This window comes from Mustela putorius, unplaced genomic scaffold (genome assembly GCF_011764305.1).
Source record: "Mustela putorius furo isolate JIRA1106 unplaced genomic scaffold, ASM1176430v1.1 tig00000139_pilon_pilon_pilon, whole genome shotgun sequence".
In the NCBI taxonomy this organism is placed as follows: domain Eukaryota; kingdom Metazoa; phylum Chordata; class Mammalia; order Carnivora; family Mustelidae; genus Mustela; species Mustela putorius.
Window position 1 is genome coordinate 4964245 of NW_025421293.1, and position 22521 is coordinate 4986765.

Genomic DNA, 22521 nt, shown 5'->3' on the forward strand with positions numbered 1-22521 from the left:
GACGAGGATAAGCAAGACTAGGGCTTGCACCCAGACCTCTGTGCCCTCCCCCTCCCCACCAGCAGCCCACTGCTGTGCAATCCATCACCTCTGGCTTGGGCCCTAAATACGTCTCCCTTCGTCCTCTCTCCCTCCTGTCCCGCCATCTCCACTGCCAGCTCTTCGGTCCCAGCCGCTGCCACCACTCTCTCTCCCAGGCTGGAGCAGGCTCTGAGCTGGTCTCCTCTCTCCAGACCTTGCCCTTCTCCTGTCCTCTGCTGCACAGAGCGGCCAGAAGCGACGGCCAATGGATCGAGTCTTTTCTTGACCTGAAGCCTTTGGTGGCCTCCAACTTCCAAGGCTCCCTTGCTCCTTGGGTGCTTCACCTTCTTGCCCTGGGACCCTTAGAGGCCCTGAACCAGTCCCCACTGGACCCCCACATTCCCTTGTCCCTGAATGACATCCTGCTGCCTTTCAGATCTCCAAACAGACATCGCTTTCTGAGAAGAAACTTCCATGAAGCTCCATTCAAAGAACCATCCTGTTACCGAAGGCATCCTGACCGCCACGAGGGCACAGAGAGCCAAAGGGAGCATCGCACAAGGAACAGTTAAGAGAACTGGAGGACGGATGGAGGGGCTTCCGCATTGACCTAAGAGACGTTCCAGAGGAAGAACAGGAGGAAACAACAGTGGAGAGGCGATAGGTAATGGGACAACTGCTGAGAATTTTTGAGAGCTAAAGACAGACTGTGATTTGAGGTCGCAAGTCAAAAATGCACTCCAAGAAGAGACAACATAAATTAAGATAAATCTGTATGTGGCTCTATGATAATTAAACCACAGAATATGGGGGCACCTGGGTGGTTCAGTCGGTGAAGCGTCTACCTTCAGCTCAGGTCACGATCTCGGGGTCCTGGGATCGAGCCCCGCATCGGGCTCTCTGCTGGGCGGGGAGCCTGCTTCCCCCACCCTCCGCCTGTCTCTCTGCCTACATGTGATCTCTCTTTCTGTCAAATAAATAAATAAAATCTTTAAAAAAAAAAAGAAAAAGAAAAGAAAGAAAGAAAGAAAGAATGTAAAGAGGCAATGTAAAGAAAAAAACCCAAATGCCCAACCAACCCATTAATCCTTCTCACTAGTAATCAGGGAAATTGCAAAATAAAACAATGAGGTACCATTTTACACTCATGTAAGCAGAAGTTAACGTCTGGTAACACAGTTATTGGTGGAGATGTAGAAAAATGAAACTCATACACACGGGAAGGGAAAGTGTCAGTTGGTATTAGCTCATGGAAACCACATCGAAGATGTTCATAGACTTTGCCTCACCTCTTCCATTTACTATCCTAAGTAAATATCCTAGAGAGAAATCTCAGCCCCTGCCCTCCAGAACACATTTATGTTTATTGCAACATTGTTTATTTTTTTTAAGATTTTATTTATTTATTTGACAGAGAGAGATCACAAGTAGACTGAGAGGCAGGCAGAGAGAGAGGAGGAAACAGGCTCCCTGCTGAGCAGAGAGCCCGATGTGGGGCTCGATCCCAGGACCCTGAGATCATGACCTGAGCCGAAGGCAGTGGCTTAGCCCACTGAGCCACCCAGGCGCCCTATTGCAACATTGTTTAAAACAGAAGAAAAAAAGCGACACAAAGTAATGTGTATAACTGAGTGTATACAAACAAACCAAGATAGAATGTGTATTGGATAGAATGTATATTGGAGAAGTATCTAGCCATGGAAATGAACAAGAGTTTCCCCTATCGTTATACACATAGTGTCCGTTTGTATAAATCTCAAAAATCATTAACGGTGAGCAAAATAAGTTGCATAAGTATACATACAGCACCATACCACTAACTTAGAACGCTTTTAGGTTCGATATTTTTGGCCTAGTTTACTGAGATATAATTTACATCCAGTGAAATTTACTCTTTTTGGCATACAGTTCCGTAAATTGCAACAGAGGCATACCGTCTGTGATCACCCTCACAATCAAGATATAGAACTGTTCCATCCCCTCTCCAAATTCCTCAGTGCCCCTCTGTGGGTGCCAAATCCTGTCCCATCACCCCCAACTGCTATAATCATACTCTACGTAGCCTTTTGGGTCTGACTTCATTCACCGTCCGTAATGTGTCTGAGATTCATCTATGTTATTGTGTATCACCAGTTTTTGTTGCTAAATAGTATTCCACTGTACGGATGTACCAATGTATTCATCCATTTAACAGTTACAGTGCAATGAGATTGTTTCCACTATGGGCAACTGTGACTAACCCTTCTGTAAACTTTTGTGAACTGGTTTGTGTGCAAATGTAAGTTTTCCTTTCTCCTGGATAAACACCCAGGAGTGGGCTTGCTGGACCATCTGGTGAGTGTATATTTAGTTTTATAAGAAACCAGAGAACCAGGGTGCCTGGGTGGCTCAGTCAGTTGGGCGGCCACCTCCGGCTCGGGTCATGATCCTGGATCAAGTCTCGCATCGGGCTCCCTGCTTAGGGAGGAGTCTAATTAAATTTAATTTTCAAATGTTCTAAAATGAAGAGTACCATCTTAAATGGGATGAAGGAGACCCAAACTTCGAGTTATAAGATAAATAAGATAAGATAAATCACTTATCTTATAAATCACAGATTTATAAGATAAATCACTAGCCGAAGACAGAAGTTACCACTGCTGGGTGATACACAGGGAAGTTAACAGCCAATCCTAAGAGTTCTGATCACAAGGGAAAAGACATTCTTTTTCCTTTTCTATTTTTGTATCTATAGGAGATGAGGCATGTTAGCTCAACGTAGGGGCAACCATTTCACAATGTGTGTAAGTCAAGTTATTACGCTGTAAACCTTAAACATATATGCCTTTGGGGGCTCCTGAGTGGCTCAGTGGGTTGAGCCTCTGCCTTCCGCTCAGGTCATGATCCCAGGGTCCTGGGATCGAGCCCCACATCGGGCTCTCTGCTCAGCAGGATGCCTGCTTCCCCCTCTCTCTCTGCCTGCCTCTCTGCCTACTTGTGATCTCTGTCAAATAAATAAATAAAATCTTTAAAAAAAAAAAAAAAAAAAGAACAGGAGCTCCCTGACTGGTTTTGGCTGGTAGAGCATGCGACTCTTGATCTTGGGGCTGTGAGTTCGAGCCGCACAGGCGATGTAGAAATGACTTAAAAATAAAATCTTCAAAAAAAAAAAAAAAGAAAGAAAGTAAGATTAAGAATGGACTTTTTGGGGGAGCTGGAGAAACAGGGTCTAGGCTGAACTCGCAGACCCTACCGTGGGGCAGAAATTCTGCAAACCACAACTTTTCCTAGGGACCGCCCCTTACTAAGTGGCAAGTGATTCCAAAAATGACTGAATAGGGGCACCTGGGTGGCTCAGTCAGTTCAGTTTCTGACTCTTGGTTTGGGCTCAGGTCATGACCTCAAGGTCGTGGGATGGAGCCCCAGGTCGGGCTTTGCGCTCAGCACAGGGTCTGTCTGGGATCCTCTCTCTCCTTCTCCCTCTGCCTCTCTCCCCAGCTCGTCCTCTAAACAAACAGATAGATGGATAAAATCTTTTTTTTAAAAAATGACTTCACTAAGAATTCCATCTAACTTGCCCCTCAAGGTGATTCTGCCATTCCTTCACTAAGAGGGGAAGCCTACGACACCACCACCCCCTCCCCACCCCCCTGTCTTGACTCCAGACAGATTGTGCCTGTTTTGACCAAGAGGGATACCATGAAAGTGACGCCATGGGGTATCTGAGGTTTAAAAAAAAAAAGGCCCTATGGTTTCTCCCTGACTCTCGTGGAACTCTGCCTCTGGAAATGCTCCCTCTGGGGGTCCAGCCTCCACGCTGAGAAACCCAGGCCATGCACAGGAGAGCTCCCGCGGACAATCCCAGCTCAGCCTATCCAAGCACTAGCCATGTGAGGGCACAACCTCCAGATGATTCTAGCCTCCAAGCCCTTAAGTCACCCCCAGGATCCAAGTTCTCCAGGTGAAGTCCAGCTCAGTACCTTGGAGGCCAAGCCTAACCGCCCCCCACGTGCCCCGTCTGCTTTCCCAACCTGCAGAATTCATGCATGGGCTCATAACAAATTGTTGTTCTGCTCTGCCAAGGGTAGGCTGCGTGTCCCACAGCAGTAGTCCCCAGGAGGAATCCTGCCACCTTCCTGTGCTGGGCTTCTGAACCCAGATCTGAGCCCCGTCTTCCGCTAGTCTGATATGCCCGCACCACAGCCAAGAGGGAGGTCTGGAAGCTTCTAGAACATGGGAAATCATCCAAACGTATACTGGGTGGCCACCACAGAGAGATGACCACTAGCTCCAGCCGAGGGAGCTAGTGGCTTCGGCTCCTTGTGGGGGCTGAGGGCTTCTAGCCAGGGACAGAAATGACCTCACCCGTCCCCCAGAACTTCTACAAGACTCCGGATCCAGCCACGTTGCTCAGGTGCTGACTTTGCTCTTCTGCAAAGGCAGTGGCTCTCCAACTCGAGACTATGTCAGCGTCTCCTGGAGGGCTTGTTCCAGAGACCTGAGGGTCCTACCTCCAGAGTTCCTGACTGAGCAGGTCCAAGATGGGTCCTGGGAGTTTGCATTTCTAACAAGTACCCAGGTGTTGGTACTCTTGCTCAGATGAAATTTGAGAGGTGGGTGTGGAGGCTTAGGGGTGGCGGTTTTCGACCCTGGGGGCACATTGGTAATCACAGGGAAATGTCCGATCCCACTCCAGATCAATAGAACCAAAGTAGCCCGAGTGAGCACGTCTCAGCCTGTGGAGAGGGGCCAGAACCTTCTCTGAAGACAGTAGACAGTAGCCCATCTTCTGTAGAGGAGGTGGGTTCTTAAGTTTAGGAACTCGAGGCAAAGGCCTTGCTAGGCCCCAGCCAGGCAGACTGAGAAGTCCTGCCTACCTTCGAGCATCGCTTTCTTGGGTCCGGAGACTCCAGACTTAAGTGGAAAAGGGGTTCCTGGCAACCACACTCCCACACCCCATCCCACCACAGCCGGGTGTTTGAGGCCTGGGGGTCGATAAAGAACAGAGGCCCAGGCTCGTTGAAGCAGGAGATGGCCTGAGCCTGGGTATTTCTACCTCCCATGATTCTGACACTAAATACAGCCTAAGAGCCACTGAGCTAGAAAAGCCCCGTCCAAGAAAATATAATGCAAGCCATATGGTCTTTGGAAGTTTTAAAAAAATGAAAAAGGAACGGACGAAATCAATTTAATGATATATTTTCTTTAACCCAATATCTAAAATACTATTATTTCAACATGCAGTCGATATTAAAAAATTGAGATATTTTGCATTCTTTTTTTAATGCCAAGTCTTGGAAAGTCAGGGTATACTTTATTTTATTGTACATCACCATTTGGATGCTTAACTTTCACCTACAATTCTTGATCTGGGTTTTAGATTTCACAAATTTCCATAACCAAGTTGTTTCATAGTCGTGTGATCAACGTGTCCTGGTTTACCCCATGTCCTGAAATCCTCCCCAGTCCCCGAGAAAAGAGCACAGTTAAGCACGCTATTCCAAACACACTTGAACTCTTTTTTTTTTTTAATGTTTATTTATTTAAGTCATCTCTACACCCAACATGGAGCTCGAAATCACGACCCCAAGATCAAGAGTTGCACGCTTTCCCCACTGAGCCAGCCAGGAGCCCCAAGAACATTTTCTAATAACTGCTACTCAAGTAGCAGTTTTTTAATTTAAATTAAAATGAACTGAAATTAAGACATCAGAGTCTCATGGCACTAGCCACATTTCAACTGCCCAATAGCCATATGTGGTTAATGGCTACCATATTGAAAATTGTTCTAGGAACCAGGAAGCTTTTTCCTTTTACTTAAGACCAGCTGTGGAGGATCTGAGCTTAGTTTTCTTAAGAGAACTGTGGTTTCCTCCTGGGCCTTAAAGGACATCAGGCAGTGTTGTTACAGGGGGATAGGGTCACAGAGTAGAGCAGCTACCCTGGGAACGAGAGATAGATAGAACGGTCATTAGGACCTTCAGGACAGGGGAGTCATGCTCTGACATGGGATCGTGGTGGCCATAGTGGAGAAAGATGTTGGATTAGAGATATATGGTCTATAAAATCATTAGGACTTGGTGATTGTTCAGATATAGGGGTTGGGGTGGGGGTGGAGAGGCACCCAGGTGGCTCACCGGTTAAGCGGTCCACTCTGATTTTGGCTCCGGTCATGATCACAGCATCATGAATTGGAGCCCCAGGTCAGGCATCTGTGCTAGAGTCTGCTTAAGTTTCTCCCTCTCCCTCTCTGTCTGCTCCACCCCACCTTAAAAAAAAAAAATCTATCTGTCTCTAGGGTTGGGGGAACAGGAAGCGAGAGAGAGCCATCTAGGACAACTGTGCAATCAACTTCCTCCATTCCCCTCCCCCAAGTTGATCCCAGAGTGTTCCAGCTACGGACTGCGGATTACCAAGACATCTCGAAGTGTAGTGGCTTAAGGAACAACATGGATTTCATTATTGCCTCTCAGAGTTGTAGAGGCTGGGCTTAGCAGGGTGGTTCTTGCCTGGGTGGGGCGGAGGGAAGGTGTCTCATGCATTTGTGTCATACAAATTCTCCCTCACCCATCTGGTAAGGATGCTGGTGGCCAGCTGAACCTCAGTGGGGCCAGAGTAGTGCTATGGGTCAAATTGTGTCTCATGTCCCCAAAGTTCCAAAGTCGAAGTCCTCACCCCCCAGGACCTCAGAATATGACCATATTTGGAAGGGTGACCACCTTGGAAGGGTGATTAAGTGGGGTCTTTAGCAGGGGCCTTAATCAATATAACAGGCATCCTTATAAAAAGAGGAGATGAGGGCACCAGATACACAGAAAGAGGAAGACCGTGTGAAGACACAGGGAGAGGACAGACACCGACAAGCCAAGGAGAGAAGCTTCAGAAGGAACCAAACTTACCGACAATCTAATCTCAGCCTTTGAGCCTTCAGGCTGTGAGACATACATTTCTGCTGTGTAAGCCCCACCCCAGTCTGTGGTGGTTTGGTACACAGGCCTAACCAACCAATACCAACACCTACCTGTGGTCTGTGTGGCTCGTGCTTCCACAGAGCATGGCAGAATGGTTCCAAGGGAGACCATCCTGAGAGGACCAGAGGCAAACAGTATCACCTGTGAGGACCCAGTTTCAGAAGTCACAGTCCTGCTCAAATTCAAGGGGAGACAACATAGACTCACCTCCTGATTGGCATGTTGCCAGAAGAACACGGAGGGTGGAAGACCATACTGCCGCCATCTTGGAAAATGGTGCCACACCAGGTTGGTAACTTGAGAAAACAGGTCTGGTGTCCTTCACCAAGACAGGGATTCCAGGAGGAAGAGCAGAAGGGGAAGGTCAGAGGTGGGTCAGACAATGAGGTCAGGTTCAAACAGGTTGGGTTGGCAGAGGCTGTCAACGTTCAGAAGGGGGTAGCCAACCGCTAGGAAGCCAGACGCATCAGTCAGGGCCTCTGGAACACATTCTTATGGGGGACTATCAATCTGGGGACCATCAACATATCAAAGCCAGAGACTAAGTCCACCCAGAGTGAGAGAAGATGAGGATTGAATTATCTATTGCTATATAATGAACCACTCCAAATCTTAATGGCTAAAAATGACTATTTGTTATTTTTCTACAGGTTGGCTGGCTAATTGCTTTTCTGGTCAGCCAGCTTACTCGGGACATCGCATTCATCTGGACAGCGAGCAGGAAGGTCCAAGAGGGACATGTCGGGTAGTTGAGGCCAGCTGTAGGCCTGTTTTTAATAGAATGTGATGCCTTCAAGCAGGCTTCCCTTCCCTGTTCTACTTAGGACTGTCTGATACCCAACTGGTTCACACGTCTCTAGTACTTGCCTGGGCCCTGAACGCGCATTTCCGTTTGTTTGGGCCTCGTAGACCCCTAGACCCCCAAAGACTAGGTTTTGCATTTGCGCACCCCATGAATATTGAAACGCCTGTGCCTCACAGGCCAGCCACATCGCAAGCAGTGGGAATTCAGCAGAGAACAGATGAAAGCCAATGCCTTCATAGAGGTGAGATTCTGTAAGAGGGAGACAGACAAACTAACAAAAACAAAACAAAAAGTAACTATATTCTTTATTATAGGGTGATAAATTCTTCAGTGAAAACAAAGCGGGAAGGGGATCGGCCCGCTGGAGGAGCTCCCAGATTGCAGGTTTCACACCCCTTTGTGGAAATCAGGGAGCCTCCTATGTTCCTACCCACCCGAGGCCAGCCTGGAGAGCGCATGTGGGAGGGCATCCCTGGAGTTTTCCCCCAGAGAGAGCCTTGACGGCCTGCCCCAGCAGCTCAGCCTGACCCACCCTGTCCCCAGGTCACTCTGCCAACGGGAGAAGCACCGGCGACCTTAACCTAGACCATCTCCCAACCAGCCGGCCACGACGGGGATGCGCCGCAGGCCACGGTCACCGCACAGCGGCCCCGGGGTGGGAACGAGCCCTCGGACTGCGGCCGACTGCTCAGCAATTCGGCCGTCACGGTCCCCGTCCCCCGCTCCCGCGCGGGCCCCATAGCCGCCTCGTTAGATCCGCACCCGTGACCCCTCTCGACCGGACTCCCGGAGACGACGCCTGCCTTATCTCTCGCCTCTCCTCCCTCCCATTTTCCGCTCCAGCAAAGCCAAACAGCGCTCGGCGGGGGCTTTCACGCTTCTGTGCTCCGGACACGCTGTTCCTTCGGCCTGGAAGGCCCCGGGCCGCGCCCCGCCCCCCTCCGCGGCGAGCTCCCGGGCGCCCGTCCGCGCCCCGCCTGCAGGACCCTTCCTCCGGGAACGGCCCCCGTCCCCGCCCCCCCAGCCAGACGCCGAGGGCCCCCCCCTCGGTCCGCGGCCCCCGAGTCTGCGCGGCTTCCGTGCGCTCTGACCACCGGTTCTGCCCATCTCGCCCCTCCCCGACCCGGGCCTCCTCCCCCCGGACCCCGGCGCGGGAGCTGCGAACCCCCGACCTCGGGGTGGGGGGGGGAGAGCTCGCAGCCAGCTAGGCCCCAGCCGCCCCCCCACCCCCGGCGCACCCGCACCCCCCGGCTCCCCGCGGCCCCGCGGGCGCGCGCGGTCCCGCCTTCCCCCGCCGCCCGGCCGGCCCCCACGCGCGGCCGCCCCGCCCCCGCCGCCCCGGCCGCGCGCGACTACAAGTCCCGGCAGGCCCCGCGGCGGCCGCGCGTGCGCAGCGGGCCGGCGTTTGAGTGGCAAGTTGTTTGTTCCAGCGCACACCAGCTGCTCCCCGCGCCGGGCGCCGCTCCGCCCGCGCTGCCGCCCTCGCCCGCCGCCGCCCGCCGCCGCCCGCCGCCCCTCGCGGCTCGGCGGGCCTCCCCTTTGTCCGCCCCGGGGCCGCCCGGCGCCGAGCTCCCGGTCCTCCCCCCACCCCCCCCGCCCCGGGGCCGGCCGGCCGCGGCGCTCGGTGCCGGCCGGGCGCGCAGGGGGCGGGGGCCGCGGCTCGCCCCCCGCCGATGAGCCGCGGCGGAGCGCGGAGCGCGGGCGGACGATGGAACTCCACATCCTGGAGCACCGGCTGCAAGTTGCCAGCGTCGCCAAGGAGAGCATCCCGCTCTTCACCTACGGCCTCATCAAACTTGCCTTCCTGTCCTCCAAGACCAGGTGAGCGCGCGGGGACGCGGCGCCGGCCGGGCGCAGACAAAGGGGCGCACCCGGGCGGCCGCCGGGCCGCGGGCGCCAACTCCGAGCCCCGGGGAGCGCCCCCGCCCCGCCGCCCGCCTGCCGTCCGCGAAGCCGCCGGGCCTGCCCTCCAGCGGGGTCCCCGCGCCCCGAGCCGCCCCCCACCCCGCGCGCGGCGCACCCCCGCCGCTGTCGCTCTCGCCCCCTCCCCGCCCCCATCTCGGTCCCCTCCCCGAGATCCGGAGGGCCGGGGCGGGCGGGCGGGAATGAATGAACGAACGAACGAATGAATGAAAAACAGGTGTGAGGACGCGGCGGTGGCCAGCACAAACGAACGCCCCCATCCCCCAGGGCCTCGGCTGGGCCGGCCCCCGGCGCCGGGGCCGGGGGTTGGGATTCTGCTGAGCGCGGCTACCCGGAGCCGAAGATCCTAAAATCGTTAGTGGGTGTTGATCGCGAGGTGCCCGCGAGGGTTGCGGACGGCGCGGGGAGGCCGGGGGAGGGCCCGGGAGGGGCTGCGGGAGAGGGTCGCGGCGCTGCTTTCTCCTCCAGGTCCGGGAAGGTGAGGAAGTCGGGGGGGGGGGCGGGGGGGGTGTTGCCGAACCGTGGAAGGGGGAGGAGCAGGCGTGTTTATGGCTCAGCCTCGAGGCTGGGCTTGGATGCTGCAGGGGGAAAATAGTTGAAGGCCTTGGGAGATTGGGGAAGCAGCAACCACCTTTAAAAAAAAAACAAAAAAAAAAAAAACCCAAGTTGGATTTTCCTACTGCCAGGGCAGGCTCTGACTTTGCGAGCCCTCCCCACCCCCCGCCCTCGCCGGGGATGCCTGGGGTGGGGTGTGTTTTTGAAGGAGCCCAGAGGAGTGTGAGCCGCGCGCTGGCCGCTGTAACTTAAATCCCTTGTTTGTCCATCATGGCACTGTGACCCGTCAAAGGGTGAAGTTGTTGCTGGTTGGGTTTTTTCCCAGGGTGGGGGCCGAGGGGGGTTCTCCCCGGCTGCAAAGTGAATGAACATATTCCAGGTCAAGGTTAAGGTTGAAATGACTGGCCCCCTTCGGCTGCCCCCCTTGGGCTCAGAGCTCCGGGAAGCTCTGGGGATGCAGGGAAATGATCCGGTCCCAGCTTCTTCTCTGCCTGTTAAAGTTCTTGCTTGGAAATCGCACTTTGATGTGTGTGTCTGAGCGGGCAGCTCCGTCCCGCCATTGTTTGCGAGAAGGAGCGAGCCGCTGGTGGCATCTTGTTTACTTTCTTCTCCGGCTGCTCCGTGGGGTATGGAGCGTTGAAACCCTCTCCTTCCCCCGAGCCCTGGCTCCTTTGATTGCAAAGGTAATTATTAAACAGGTCATTTGAAAACAAAAGCCGGCAGCTCAAATTCTGAACCTTTCCCTGCCCCCTTCCCCCGACGCCCCCACGCCCCCCCCCTCCGTTGACACCCCCTACATCCCGCCTCTACCTGCCCTCTGCCCACCACCCCCTAGCCTGTCTGGAGCTTCCAAGGTTGGAGGTAAGAGAAACCGGCCTTGTTTTTCCAACCCTTGGCCTCGGCCCCAGGCAGCCCCCTGGCTGATTTGTCGCTACCATTCAAACAGAGAAGATGACTCAGACTGCGGCTGGGGCCTGGGTGCCGGGAGGAGGGGGCATCTGGGGGCTTCTGAGAAAGGCAGCAAAGAGCCACTCCCTCTGCCCCTCAACCTTTGTCTAGGGACTGGCCCTCTTCCAGCATCCACCCCAGGGCCCAGTTTAGGGGACTGACATGACAGATAGACATGGGGGGTGTCGGGGGCCGGCCGGCAGGGGGGGGGCAGTGGTGAGCCCCTGCTGACCTTCCTGACCGCGGGAAACCTACCCCTCATTGAGTTCCCCTTTCTCTCTCCCCTGCTGGAGGCCACGGCTCTGTGGCCCAGGTGTCCAGTCCAAGCTCAAGATGCCTCAGAGGTCAAAGGTCACCTCCTTGTCTCCAGGGTCTGGCTCTGGAAGGCGCTGAGCAGCCCACAGCTGAAGGCCTCCCCCGCACCCCGGGCCGGGCCGCTAGCCTCAGGTTGTGGCCAGCCCCGCACTGCCTGCGTGACTGTGGCAGGGTCCCTTTCCTCAGGGCCCCCACTCTGTCCCCCTGCCATGAAGACCCCCCTCCCCCACCTCACCGTGCGTAGCATGCGGTGCTTGTGGACGCTGGCTTTTTAGCGAGGGGTAGTCGAGTGTGGATGTACTCCTGGAGCATTTTGAACAGTCAGTCCTCCAGGGCGAACTTTTGCTCCTGTTTGGTTCCCCCACCAGTGGTGGCCCATAGCCCTGTCACTTTCCCCACCCCACCCCTGACCTAAGTTTAGCTTAGGCTAGCCCAGGGGCCAGTGCATAACACACACACACACACACCCCTCAGTGTCCCCGTGCTGCTGGGTCACACGTTTTCAGCTGCATCCTGTAGGGTCGCATCCTCGGCGTGGTGTCTGAGGCCCGGTGGAATCTCGACCGGGAATCCTCGTCAGCCACTCAAGGCAGAGACTCTGGTGAGCCACAGTTTACTTAACTTTCCCTTCACACCCCTGTGCTTTTGGACTTCTGATCTTGCCTGGAAGCAGGTCCCTTTCCCAGTCAGTTTCTCTTCACCCTTCAAGATCTACTGATATCACCCCTGAACCTTGCCGGAACCCCCTGCCCTTTGCTTCACCCCCAGCAGACTGAATCACTTTTTCCTTCTTGTGTCCATCTGGGTGGAGCCTTGGGGAAGGACGAGGCATGGGAAGGTGCTCCGTCTGTGTGAGAGTGCGGCCGAGACTGAGCCATGCTGAGATGCCCCTCAGCTGGGGTTGCAGACAGGTCTGGGGGATTGCCATTGCCTGAGGGAGCCTGGGAAGCTTCCTGGAGGCGGCGGCACTGGATTTTAGGGCTTTAAAATAGGAATTAGCTAGGTGGGAAAGGGGATCCTGCTCCTAGATCCCACACACACCGCCGCACAGCTCTGTGAAGTGGGTTTAATACCCATTTGCAAAGAAGGAGGTTGGGGCTCAAAGGTGAAATGACTTGCTCAAGGTCACACGGTGAGCGGGAGAGGCGAGGGTTTTGAATCCGCATCTTCTGGCTTCAGCTCAGAGATTTGCTATTATAGGTTCAAACGATGCCCGTATCCAACAGTCCGTCCAGCTCTTCTGTGGGCAGCACACAGTTCTAAAGGCTTCGGGACACAGACTGGAGGCTCTAGGCTTTCTGTGTCCTTTCCGTCCTGCCTCTGTGGACCTTTTCTCTCCAGGAACGCTCGGCCCATCTCACCTACCGGCTCGCCGCCCCGCTCAGATGCTCCCTCCCCAGAACCTCTCATCGCTGCTCAGCTGTCTGTCACAGCATATTGTCGGCCTCTCGTGGTCCCACCCAGGTGGGAAGCCTCCCCCCCAGGAAGCTTTCTGAGCCTTGTTTTACCCACTGCTTTCGCCCATGCCCGGCCAGCCCCGGAGAGAAGCGAGCCACCCGTTGATTTCACATCTCCCACAAAGAGGCAAAGGTGCCGGGTTTGGAGAAGGAACGTGGCTTGGCTCAAGGTCACCCAGCTGGGAAGAGACAGAATTGGGATTTGAACCAGGTCCTTTCTCTGCCGCGCTCAGCACACTGCTTTGTCGGTACTTAGTAACCGCCCGTTTGATAGATGTCCGACTCGTGCGTGGAGTGACCCAGATTTCAGCCAGGGCCTCCTGTGAGCGCCCTGGGGGCTGGAAGAGGCATGGTGGGCAGCAGCGCACCTGGAGAAGCTGGACCCGGTGCCCCTGCCCCTGCGCCAGGTTCAGCACAGCATTTGGGTATGGCTGGACCCACGGAGGCCACTTATTCTAGGCACAAAGCCGGAGGGCGAGACCGTGGGCAAACAAAATCAAGGCTGCCCACAGAACCTGTCCTCTGCCCTGGTGATAGCCTGAGGTTCTGTAACCTGGCTGAAGGCCCCCCCACAGCCCACCCCACCTCTGGCTCTCCAGCCTCACCTCTCCCTGCCCCCAGCCACACAGATTGTCTCACCTGCGTGCACACACGTGAACACACAGACACACACATATACACACACGCTATGGTGTCCGCAACCTCAGGCCTTTGTTCTGGCTGCCTGGAATGTTACCCTTTGCCCTGCTCCCTTTATCGGCCTGCTCATTCTTTTGGATTCCATTTCACCTCCTCCAGGAAGTCTTCCCTGAGTGCACAGGCTGAGCTCAGACCCTTCTCCCGCCTGATGGGCTTAATCTCAAGCAGAGGAGATGAGACCATCCCCGGGATATCAGCAGGATGCTTTGGGTTGCAAATACTTTGCTGGCTAAGTTTGATAGGTTTGTGTGATAAGAGGCTGTGAGTCAGGTGCTCTAAGTGTGGTAACCTAAAGGCTTGATGATGTCCTTAAGGACCCAGGGCTTCCTGTCTGTGTTTGGCCATCCTTGGCATGACAGTGCAGCTCCCTCTGGAATGGCCCCGGGCCGCTGTAAGCTTTATTGTCCGATGGTCGGAAACCCAGAGTTGGGAAAGGCTCCTTGCCTTCAGAGTGTCTCAGAAACCTCTCCAGGAGCACACCCTACTCCTGCACGACTTCGTCTCATTGAGCAGAACCGGGTCACATGGACAGGCCTGCACCAATCCCTGGCTCAGGGAATGAGACCATCACAGACCAATCAGGACCCACTGCTGCAGGGGGTGAGGAGGGGGAGCTGCTGCCTGGGGGCTTGCGGGGGGAGGAGGCCAGGGGCAGACAGAAGCTCCTGCTACTCTTGTGGGACTCAGAGTCACTCCCTGCAGCCGTCCAAGGCAAAACTGGAGCACGCTGGCCACCGACAGTGAGTGTATAGTAACAACGAGGCCAACGCCAAGCTGGAGTTGGGATGTTCCCATTTTACAGATAAGGACAGCGAGGAACTTGAGTGCCCCGGAGCACACAGAAGTGGCAGAGCTGGGATTTGAACCCAGGAATTAAGGCGGTAAGACCTGTCCTGGTGGGCACCTGGGCAGCACAGACGGTTAAGCGTCTGCCTTCCGTTCAGGTCATGATCTCAGGGTTCTGGGAAGGAGCCCCGCATCTGCCTCCTTGCTGAGCGGGGAGCCTGCTTCCCCGTCTGCCTCTCCCTCCGCTTGTGCTCTGTCTCTTTCTTTCCCACATGAATAAAGATCATCTTAAAACAAACAAAAAACTGTCCCAGGGACCACTCAGCCAGGCCTAGGAGCCCACCAGCTTGGTTGCCCCAGGGGCCACATAGCAGAGGCATTGCTGAGAGCTCGTCTGTCACCATGAAGGGGGCGGAGCAAGGTCATTATCCTGGAGTCCGTTCAGGTACACTTTTTTTTTTTTTCCGCCAGTAAAATGCGATTGTCTTTAAAGTCCACTCTGGAAAGAAAGTCCCTCTCATTTGGTTGGCCAAGAAAGCACCTCGGTGAGTGTGAGGACGCCCACGCCCACAGAGACCCGCACTGCCTGCCTGGGCCAGACCCGCAGCCTGCCTGGTCCCTGGTGCCTCGTGGCCCGCGGTCGGGCGGGCGGGCATGTTGTCGCCTGCGGGAAATCTTGCCAGCAAGCCTCGGCGAGCGCTCAAGACTTCAGACCCGTTTATGGGGGGAAAAGCTCAGAATCGCCAACAGTCCATCCAAAGTCCATCGGTTTCCTGAGTGCGCGGGGCTGAGCCCCATCCCCCACCCAGCTTGCACCTGGCTTGACCGCGGCTTAGGGAAAGACGCGGGCCAGTGGCCACGGTGAGAGGCCCCAGCACCCGGGCCCTGGGGCAGAATCCCGGCGCTGCCCGGTGTGACCTCGGGCCAGCTGCTTGATTTAGCTGGGCTGTCACTTCCTTACCTTTGTAACAGAGATAACCATCGCGCCTGCTGCCTGGCCTCTTGCGAGGACTTTGTGAGACGGACAAGCTCTTCCACAGAGCCTGGTCCGCTCTTAGCCCCACCCGGCGCTTGCCGAGAGCAGGGGCCCTGGTTAAGCTGGCCAAGGCCAGGGCCGAGTCGGAGAAGCCCAGGGTTAGGAGGCTTTACGGCTCCGCACCCTCATACACTGATTCTAGCAAGGGAAGGTTCTTTCACGGCCCTCCAGGAACCTACCTGGGGACACAGGTCGCTTGGGCCTCTGCAAGCGCCTGCAAGCCCGTAAGGCTTCCCAGAGGAGGTGGCAGCGTGTGAGCCGAGTCTAGACGGAATGGGAAGACGTCAGGAGGCGGCGGTGCTGGGGATGAAGGAAGACTGGTCCGGCGGGCGGCAGGAGTGGCCACGCACAGTTGAGGCTGCGGTGGGTGCGGGTGGAGAGCCCCAGGCTGAGCCCCGGTGTGAGCCCAGCTTGGGGCTTGGCTGTCCACGCAGAAACCCTGCACAATGCACCTGCTCCAGGCCGGGCCCAGCGGGGAACACACACGGAGCCTCCATCCAGTGGGAAGGAAAGGTGTGTTCCCCACCAGAGACGGGGGGGTGAAGGCCCCAAAGACCCGGAGGAAAGGGACAGCTGGGCACGGCTGCCGCTCGCCCCACTAGAGTTTGGTGCTGGGGCGAATGACACGGTTCGCTCTGCTTTGCTCAGAGCCCTTCTCTGACTGCCCCTGCTTCTCAGCGGGCGTTGTGAACATCCCGTAATCTGATTTCTTCTCTCCTCCGTGGCTCTGTCCCGTGTCCACACCGCGCATACCTGATTTTGTTAACTGTCCCCAACCCTTTGGCACCTTTCTCTCCTAGAGCTAGGGCGCCCCTACCTTTAAGTGGGGTCTGGATTAGTGACTTTCCTCCAACGAGCGGAAGGTGGCAGAGGTGATGGTGTAGGCCTCTGGGCGTAAGCAGATGGCGTCTGCCTGGCTGTATCTCCCTGTCTCTGTCTCCCTGTCTCTCTCGGATCTCTGGCTCCGTGGGGGCAGCTGCCATATCGTGGGGACACAGAAGTAGCCGTGTGGAGAGGGATCGAGGCCTCCCACTGACAGCCAGCCTGTGCCCGAGTCACCTGGAAAACAGACTACTGCCCCGGGCAAGCCTTCCAGTGACCTCAGCCTTAGCCAGCACCTTGACCATGACCTCGTAAGAGATCCTCAGCCACAAGTGCCCAGTGGAGCCGCGCCCAAATTCCTCAACCGTAGGAACTGTGAGAGAGAGAAGTTTGTTGTTCTTCTAAGCCATTGAGTTTTGGGGTGATTTGTTAGGCAATAGGTAATACAGGGACCATATAATTTATCATCCCCACGGGACACTCTTGAGAATAACAGGGAGCCCTAAAAAAAATTACCCTGGACAAGAGGGCAAACCAGAACATGTGATCAGCAGTCCGACCTGACAGCCCTCTCGGGTGCTCAGATGACTCTTGGAGTTGGTTCAAGCATCACCTCCTCCAGGAAGCCCCCCTGGGCTGGGTGTGTGGTTTCCTTGGATCACTTGGGCAGCGGGGTATAGGCTAGGAGGACCGGTCCCCTCTCCTCACTCCACATGTGTGTCCAGGCCTTGGACCAAGGCACTGTGGTACTGATGTGTCTCCCGTGGGACCAGAGTAGTCATAAAGGACAGAATTGGTCTTTCCGGAGCCTGCATATGGCTAACAGGTTTTTTTCCTTATTATGACCTCTGCTACAAGGAACCAGCCCCACCGGGGCCTGGAGCAATCGGATTCTGGTTGTCCGGCAAGCAGACAGGCCCGGGGAAATGTCCAGCAGCTGACAGTACACTAATTTTGGGGGGTGTGTTTGCTGGGAGCGTGTTCAGTTAAACGTTTAAGGGGAAACTTACCTTTAGATGCCTTATGCCCCTTAAATAGACTCTCTTAGATGTGCTCCAACCTCTGAGATCTGTGCTTAAAGCCTGGGGTCTGTCTTGTCCACTCACATGTCTGCCCGTGGAATTCACAGTAGCCCAAAGGTGACACCTCTCATGTCCGTCCACGAGCCAAGTGTGGTACGTACATACAGTGCAGTATTGCTCGGTCTGCAGAAGGAAGTCGATTCTGACCCCTGCTACGGCTCAGATGAACCCTGAGGACATTACGCTCGTGCAGGAAACCAGTCACAAAATGACAAAGACTTCACGGTTCCACTTACATGGGATACTTTGAGTAGACACGTAGAGTAGGATGCCAGGGGCCGGGGGACCCCGGGGGGACGGAGTGGGGACGTTGTTGTTTGTGGCTACTTAAGTCTGTCCTGCAGCATGGGAAGAGTCCCTGGGATCGGCTGCATGACCGTGTGTGACACACGTAGCTCTGCTGAACTCTACCCTTAGAAATGGTCAAGATGGTGGCTCCTGGGTGGCCCAGTCGGTGAAGTTTCTGCTTTCGGCTCAGGTCACGATAGCTCAGAATCCTGGGCTGGAGCTCTGGGTCGGGCTCCCTGCTCAGCAGGGAGTCTGCTTCTCCCTCTCCCTCTGCCCCCTCCCATTTGTGCTTTCACGCACTCTCTCTCTCTCTCTCAAACAAAAATAAAATCTTTTTTATTTTTTTTATTTTTTTTTTTAAGATTTTATTTATTTATTTGACAGAGAGATCACAAGTAGGCAGAGAGGCAGGCAGAGAGAGAGAGAGAGGGAAGCAGGCTCCCCGCTGAGCAGAGAGCCCGACGTGGGACTCGATCCCAGGACCTTGAGATCGTGACCTGAGCCGAAGGCAGCGGCTTAACCCACTGAGCCACCCAGGCGCCCCAAAATCTTTTTTATTTTTAAATGGTTAAGATGGTTTTATATTATGTATGTTTTACCAAAAAAAAAAAAAAAAAAAAGGCCCTAGGAACTTAGCATGTGAAAACCAAAGGGCAGTGCGGCGGCCGGAGGGCAGTGAGCCGGGGGGCAGCCCACTTGGTCCTCAGCACCGTTCACGTGTGTACAGCGACCGGCCCCATGTCTCTGGGGACACTGAGGCACCACCCAGTTCACTTGCTTTCCAAGATCCCAGAAACCAGTAAGGGAAGAGTCGGGTCTTTTTCGTAACAGCTTTGTGGAGATCTGGTTTGTGGAGATCTGGTTTAGAGTTCACATACCGTACCGTCGGCTCGCTTCGAGGTTTCCCTTCACATGTGTCCGGTACGTTCCCAGCGTTGTGCAGTCTCATTCCAGAACGTTCTCATCACACGCAAAAATCCATACCCACTAAGCCGTCACCCCCGGCCCGTGCCGGCACCAGGCTGCCGTCTGTCTCTGCGGATTTGCCTCTTCCGGACATTTCCTTTAAATGCGGGCCGACCGTGTGGTTCTTCGTGTGACTGGCCTCTGTCACTTCCCGTCATGTTTCCGAGCTTCCTTCCAGTCGTGGCATTGGCGGGACGCCGTTCCTTTTTACGACTGAGTAATACTCCCTTTCTGGCTCTGCTACCTTTTGTTCATTGGTCCCCAGATGGTCACTTGGATCTCGTCCACGTTTGAGCTCGCGTGACTCACGCTGCCGGGGACATGTGTGCGCCAGTGTTGGTGTGGGCGTGTGTGGTCGTGCCCCCTGGGTGCACGTACGCCGAGGAGTAGTGGCCACACGGGGTCCCGGGGTGGCTCTGTGTGTAGCGTTCTGCGGAAGCCCCGGGCCGCCCTCCACCCCCGGCGTGCCACGTAACAGAGCGTTTCACATACCTGAGGTGGAGGGACTTGAACCCAGCACCGCGGACGGCGCCCCCCCCCCCCCAGAGTCCCACACAACCACGTTACCTTAGTGCGGGGAGGAGCCCGGAGACCCTTTCTGGGCGACCCCACTCTCAGGGACCTCCTGTTGGTTTGAGGGCAAGAGGGTTACGGGGAAGTGGTGGCCCACACAAGCACCCAGCCCAGAGCAGGCCCTTCCAGGAGCCCTCCTGGTCCCCTGGGTCCCGAGCTTATAGGGATTCGGTGTCACCGACACAGGCACACCCGTGAGTGGAGGTGAGGAAGCTCCTGTGTGGTCCTGGTGGCTCCTGGGGCCCTCGGAGGCGGCTCCCACGTGCCTGCTGCTCGGCGGCAGTCTTGAGCAGCGGGTGCCCGACTGGTGGGCTCCAGGAGGCGGCCACACCCGGAGGCTCTGCTGAGGTGTCCGTAGGTGGGGGGTGGGCTCCCTCGCCGACCTGAGCTGGGGGCTGCCCGGAGACGAGCAGGGAGGGAGCCTGGGAGAGGCCGCAGACGGGTCAGCTGGCCTCTCCGCACGGGCCGGCCGTGTCTGGGGCTCCGACGCGGGGCTCATGCTCGAGGTGTGGTTCATTTTCCCTCCCAGGCTGGGTCTCCCCTGACACCAGCCCGGGGCCTCCTGGACGCTGCCCTGGACTTTCCCCTCCGCCCTCTGGGCCTCTGCCTTGCTCCGCCAGGCCCGCCTTCCTCATCGCCGACTGCCGTTCTCGAGCCGGAAAGACGGGGTGGAAATTCGTTCTCAGAGTTCAGTCTTTTTTCCGTCGGGGCTCAGAAGTCCCCGAGGCAGTGACTGGTGCAGGGAGCTTCACGACAAAGCCTAACCCCAGATCTTTCTAAAGAGCCTACTGTGCGCTGCGGCTCCGTGGGAAGGAAGGGGGGCCCACCCCACTGCCCAGGACTCCGTGCCACGTGCCGGGTGACACAGCAGACACGAGCACGGTGGGGTTCACGCCGGCTCCCCTGCTCGGGGACGTGCCTGCCACGGTCAATCCAAGGCCACCGCTTACTTGCTGTGTGAACACCGGCAAGTTGTCAGCTACCTCACGTGGGACTCAGTGTCCCCATCTTTAAAATGGGCGGCATGGCATCAGTCACTGGGTTGCGGTGAGGACGGCGGGGAAATTTCATGCCGAGGACTCGGCGCCCAACCCGAGGCACGCTGCTGGAACCGGTGGATGTTCATGGAGCCCCGAAGTGCCCAGGGCTGGACTGCCGGCGTCAGCAAGGGGGCGGCTGCCCAGATATCTGATCCCAAGGCCTGCCAGTGTGTCACCCACTCTGGGGCTAAGTGTGGCCCTCGGGGCCCCGACCTCCGCACTCAGCCTCCCGAAGCCTCCCACCTACATGTTTCTTGCTGCCCATCCCCCTGCAGTGCCCTGTTCCCCAACAGGGACAACCTCTCGTCTGCCTGCGTGCTCCCCTGCCCGAGTCCCCTGCCCCCCACCTGGCCCTGGGGCCCTCGTGTGGAAGACAGTCGTGTTCTAGGCAGCCTAAAAGGTCTGGCCCAAGTGGGGATGGGGGTGGGGGAAGTCAGGAGACTTTTTGGACTCCACCCCCCTTAGCTGCCTTAGGGGTGAGGCTGGGGCAGGTCACTCAGGGACCGGAGATGCCCACCTCCGCCCCCCAACCCCCGCCCTCCGAACCAGGAGCTGGGACCCGTCTCTGATTCTTGTCTCCCCTTCCCACCGCTTGGTCCCAGGCAGGTGCAGCCCTGGGGAGGGAGGAGGCCTCCCTGGTGCACTGCTGGGAGAACTGGCACCCCCCAGACAGGACCCCCCCAGAGCTAAGTGATCCTTTAGGGACGGTTTGCCCATGCAGAGTGTCGCCGTTGGGAGCAAGGGGGCCAGAGCGCTTACAGGGTCACCTGTAAATGACCGGGTGTCACATCAGCGCCGAGAGCCCCCGCCGGGGGGCCCAGAAGTCGGGAGTACCCCGCGCTGGAAGGCAGCGAGACCACGGTCTTTTTTTATCTGCTTTTTTCCAAATTCTCTCCAGAGGAGAGCCCTTCACAGTGACCCCCTCAGCTTCCCTCTGGCCGCTTCTTTCCCCAGCTCTTCAGTCCAAATCAGCCTGGTTTAACCGTCTGTAGCCGTTTCTGCCGAACAACAGAGAAGGCGCCGGCACCCGCGTCCCGGGGCCACACGTGGTCCCAGTCTGGGGCAGCCGTGGTTGTGGGGCCCAGGAATGAGGCCCCTCTCGGCTCCCACGGCATCCACCCCTGCTGCGGGCCTGCTTCGCACCCCAGTCGTGTCACTAGAATGTCCCAGAAAAGTCAAGTCACTGGAAAAATGCCCTGTGTTAAGGCCCCAAGGACTGCTTATCCCCGAAAGCCAGGACCCCTGCCTCCTCCTGTAGAAGGAAGTTCTCTCGTGTCACCCGTGGTTCTTGCTGTGTGTCCCAAGAGGGCGGGTCTCCTCCCCAGTCTCGTCCCTTGTCCCTCGAAGGGCAAGGAGAGGGAGGCCCCGTGGGAGAAGTCTGGGTGAGCGTGTAGTAAGAAAGTGCTGTTTTCCAGCCCCCCAAGGGCTCATCTGTCACCCCAAGGGGGCATCAGGCCCTTTGGGGAAGGGAGAGGCTGCCCCGTGGAGAAGGTTCGTTCTTCCTGTCTGTGATTTCCTTACACCTGGCGTGGGCCCTTGGCCCTGAGGCTTCCGAGGCCCCTTCCTCCTCCCCCAGTTCACAAGTGAGTCCTGATGCCAAGCCCGTGGTGAGTGCTGGTGCCACGGGGACTCGGACCCCATCCCGGGACGGGTGGACAAGCCAGGTGGGGGAAACAGCTCTGCAACCCCTGATCACCCGTCGTCTGGAAAGAGGGAAGTCCCCAAGGCACAGGGTAGGAGGAGGTGCTGAGGCTGGGGGGGCCGGGGAGGGCTTCAGGAGAGTTGGCCCTGAGCCAGACTGGAAGCATTAAGTGGGGAAGGGACTTCCAAGAAGGTGGAACAGCATGTGCGGACAGCGCGGTGGCCTGGGCCGTGTGGGACAGCCTGGGGGCTGGACAGCCTGGGGGCTGGAGAGAGTGGCCCCGCGTGAGGGTATGAGGGAGGGGCTGAAGGGCTGTGTCCAGGCTCCTTGGTTGGGATCCAGTCATTGGCCTAATGCCAGGGCCGGAGAAGGCTCCCGGGGAGGGCGGGGGGAGGTCAGACCAGGAGGAGGGCAGCTCGGGGAAGGGTCTGGTGGAAAAGGAAATGAGGAAGAGTCCGGTGCGGAAAGTGTAGGCCAGCCAGCCCCACTTCTGGCTCTGCGCAGAAGAACAGAGAGCACGGACCTTGAGGAGCTGTGGGCACACGCGCGCTCTCGGCAGTGCAGTTCACGGTCGCTGGAACGTGAGCACGCCGCACGGGCCGCGGCTCCACGA

At 56.7% G+C, this 22521-nt stretch overlaps 1 protein-coding gene across 1 annotated transcript in view; it reads left to right on the plus strand.

Annotated features, from left to right (window-relative positions):
- Window positions 1-9385: 9385 nt before the first annotated feature.
- CASTOR2 (cytosolic arginine sensor for mTORC1 subunit 2) overlaps window positions 9386-22521 on the plus strand; it is a 46253-nt gene continuing 33117 nt past the window's right edge. The window contains exon 1 of the mRNA XM_045074922.1: window positions 9386-9597. Within this exon, the coding sequence (XP_044930857.1) occupies window positions 9485-9597 (113 nt within the window). The 5' untranslated portion in view covers window positions 9386-9484. The remainder of the gene's footprint in view (window positions 9598-22521) is intronic.